The sequence below is a fragment of the Triticum urartu genome, chromosome 6 (assembly GCF_003073215.2).
Source record: "Triticum urartu cultivar G1812 chromosome 6, Tu2.1, whole genome shotgun sequence".
Taxonomy (NCBI): Eukaryota; Viridiplantae; Streptophyta; class Magnoliopsida; order Poales; family Poaceae; genus Triticum; species Triticum urartu.
Window position 1 is genome coordinate 488067740 of NC_053027.1, and position 2007 is coordinate 488069746.

At 51.4% G+C, this 2007-nt stretch overlaps 1 protein-coding gene across 1 annotated transcript; it reads right to left on the reverse strand.

The window, feature by feature from the left end:
- Positions 1-838: 838 nt before the first annotated feature.
- LOC125512471 (nuclear transcription factor Y subunit B-1-like) lies at positions 839-1615 on the reverse strand. The gene is made up of 2 exons (XM_048677564.1): positions 1538-1615; positions 839-1449 (listed from the first exon to the last, which is right to left on the reverse strand). The coding sequence occupies exons 1-2, from the start codon at positions 1560-1562 to the stop codon at positions 983-985; spliced, it is 492 nt and encodes a 163-aa protein (XP_048533521.1). The 5' UTR covers positions 1563-1615; the 3' UTR covers positions 839-982.
- Between the last annotated feature and the right edge of the window lie 392 nt (positions 1616-2007).

Sequence of the window (2007 nt, forward strand, 5' to 3'; positions counted from 1 at the left end):
ATGTCCACCTATTCTTCTTTAGGCACGTGGGTACCACCTGGGCCGCATACCCGTTGCTTCAGTTCCGTCACGTCCACCAAAATGCGTTCATCCAAATATGTGATCCATCATATGTCGTCACACCCTCCCCGCCTTGCCCTCGAATGTTTTGACCTACCCCAATCGGCAGCGAATCGCAACAACACATGTTGTCATTGATGTGTACTTTACCTAAAATTTAACCATTTTGAAAATAGAATAATTTGATTTCATTTTATAAGATGCTAAAAAAATCTACTCACAACTAAGCGGAAAAGACGAAAGAAAACAATAAAAATAGAAAACCATAAATAAACGAATAAACGCTCACTGCATCACGTGTGACACATGTCGCCATGGGAGGATCCTCTAATCGAAGAAAGTATTTGATGAAAACTAAGTTGCAATGAAAATTTCATAGAAACCATAGTTTAGTGCTTTCCAAAGAATTCTCTCGAAAAAATACGATATGGCAGAAAGGTCATGTGCTATAAAATTTTGAATTTGAGGTTCAAACTACAATATCTTTGAGAGCTAAGATTTTTTTACATTAATAGTGATGCACCGCCTGTCACTATTCATTGCTTGGATTTTCTTTCTTAAACCTCCCAAAGGATTTTGATTGTGCACTTTAGTTTTTGCACATGTCTGTAGAATATCACCTCCCAAATATACTTCAAGAACTTTTTAGAAACTTTTAAATACAATGTATATTTAGTTTTGCCTTGTTTCTAGTTCTTATCAGGCATATATTTCTATGGATATACCGTGGGTGATCGATTATATCTTTTTGAAGACATTCGCACACTGAAGGGACAGCTCTAAAGATATTATTATTGCCTTATGGATACATCGGGATTTTCTTCAAGCAAAGCAACGCTACATATTGGCGTACACCTTATGTGTACATTTATAGCAGCGCCTGCGCCTGCGCCCGACGAGTTTGCCAGCCGCACCGGCACCGCTAATATCCTTCCGGCGGCGGAGGGACCACCGACCGCAGGAACTCCAGCTCCTCTTCGGTGACCGTCACTGGCTGTCCAGGCGGCAGGAACGATGCTATCGCCGGCGGCGCAGGAGGGCGCGCCCCGCGGCTGCTCCTGCCACGGGCGATGTCGTACTCGCGGTAGCCTTGGAGGTAGGTCTGCATGGGCTGGACGTAGCTGTCGAGCCCGAGGCTCTGGCAGGACCAGGTGAAGTCCTCCGGCGCGACGGTGCGGCGGTGCTCCGACCTGGCCCGCTCGGACGCCTCGCCGCCGACGAAGCCGACGAACTCGACCGCGCAGTCGTGGGTGAGCTGCTTCGCGGTCTCGGCGATCTTGACGTTCGACGGCAGCACCCGCCTCATCAGGCGCACGACGTTGGCCATCGGCAGCGCGCTGCCCCCCTCCGCCGCCGGGTTCTCCGCGTCGCCCTCGCCGCGCTGCCCACCTGAAACGCAAACCAGTGACAAAACTACCATGAACAGCTAGTAACTCTGGTTTTGAACGTGACGTAATCTCCCGGAGCAGTTCCATACCACGTTTCTTGCTGCTTCCTCCCATCGTGCAACCTGTTACTCACTTTACTTACTCACTTACTCAGTGTGTGTGCGTCGTGATGGGATGGAAGCGGCTTGTGGCCTGGCACCTGCATTTATAGGCGTCCGCGGGCTGGGCTGCGCCAGCCTGGACGCACGTGCCATGCCAAGGTGCATGGTGCCGCCGTGGCGCGAGGAGAACGAGTTGAGGCCGCCACATTGCAGCTCCGGCGAGCCATGCAGGCGTTACCGGCGGGCTTTAGACTCGACACCCCCGCGCCGGTGTGCTCCTTTGTTCGCTTCTCACCTGCGGGCAGGGTCGCCGGCGAGGAAGCACATCAATGCGCTGCACAGGCGTTCGCAGTCAAATCTCTTTTTATCTTTAGCAAGCGGTTACTGTCTGGGTGGTAACTGAAGAGAGGAGGACGACGTAGTACGTCAACGAGGCGGGGGTGGTTGGGGGTACGCGC

Excerpts from the sequence above, each read along its gene's own strand:
- LOC125512471 (XM_048677564.1), bottom strand. The coding sequence starts at position 1,562 with ATGGGAGGAAGCAGCAAGAAACGTG. Across the intron at positions 1,450-1,537 it reads AGGAAGCAGCAAGAAACGTG|GTGGGCAGCGCGGCGAGGGC; the intron begins GTATGGAACTGC and ends TTTGCGTTTCAG.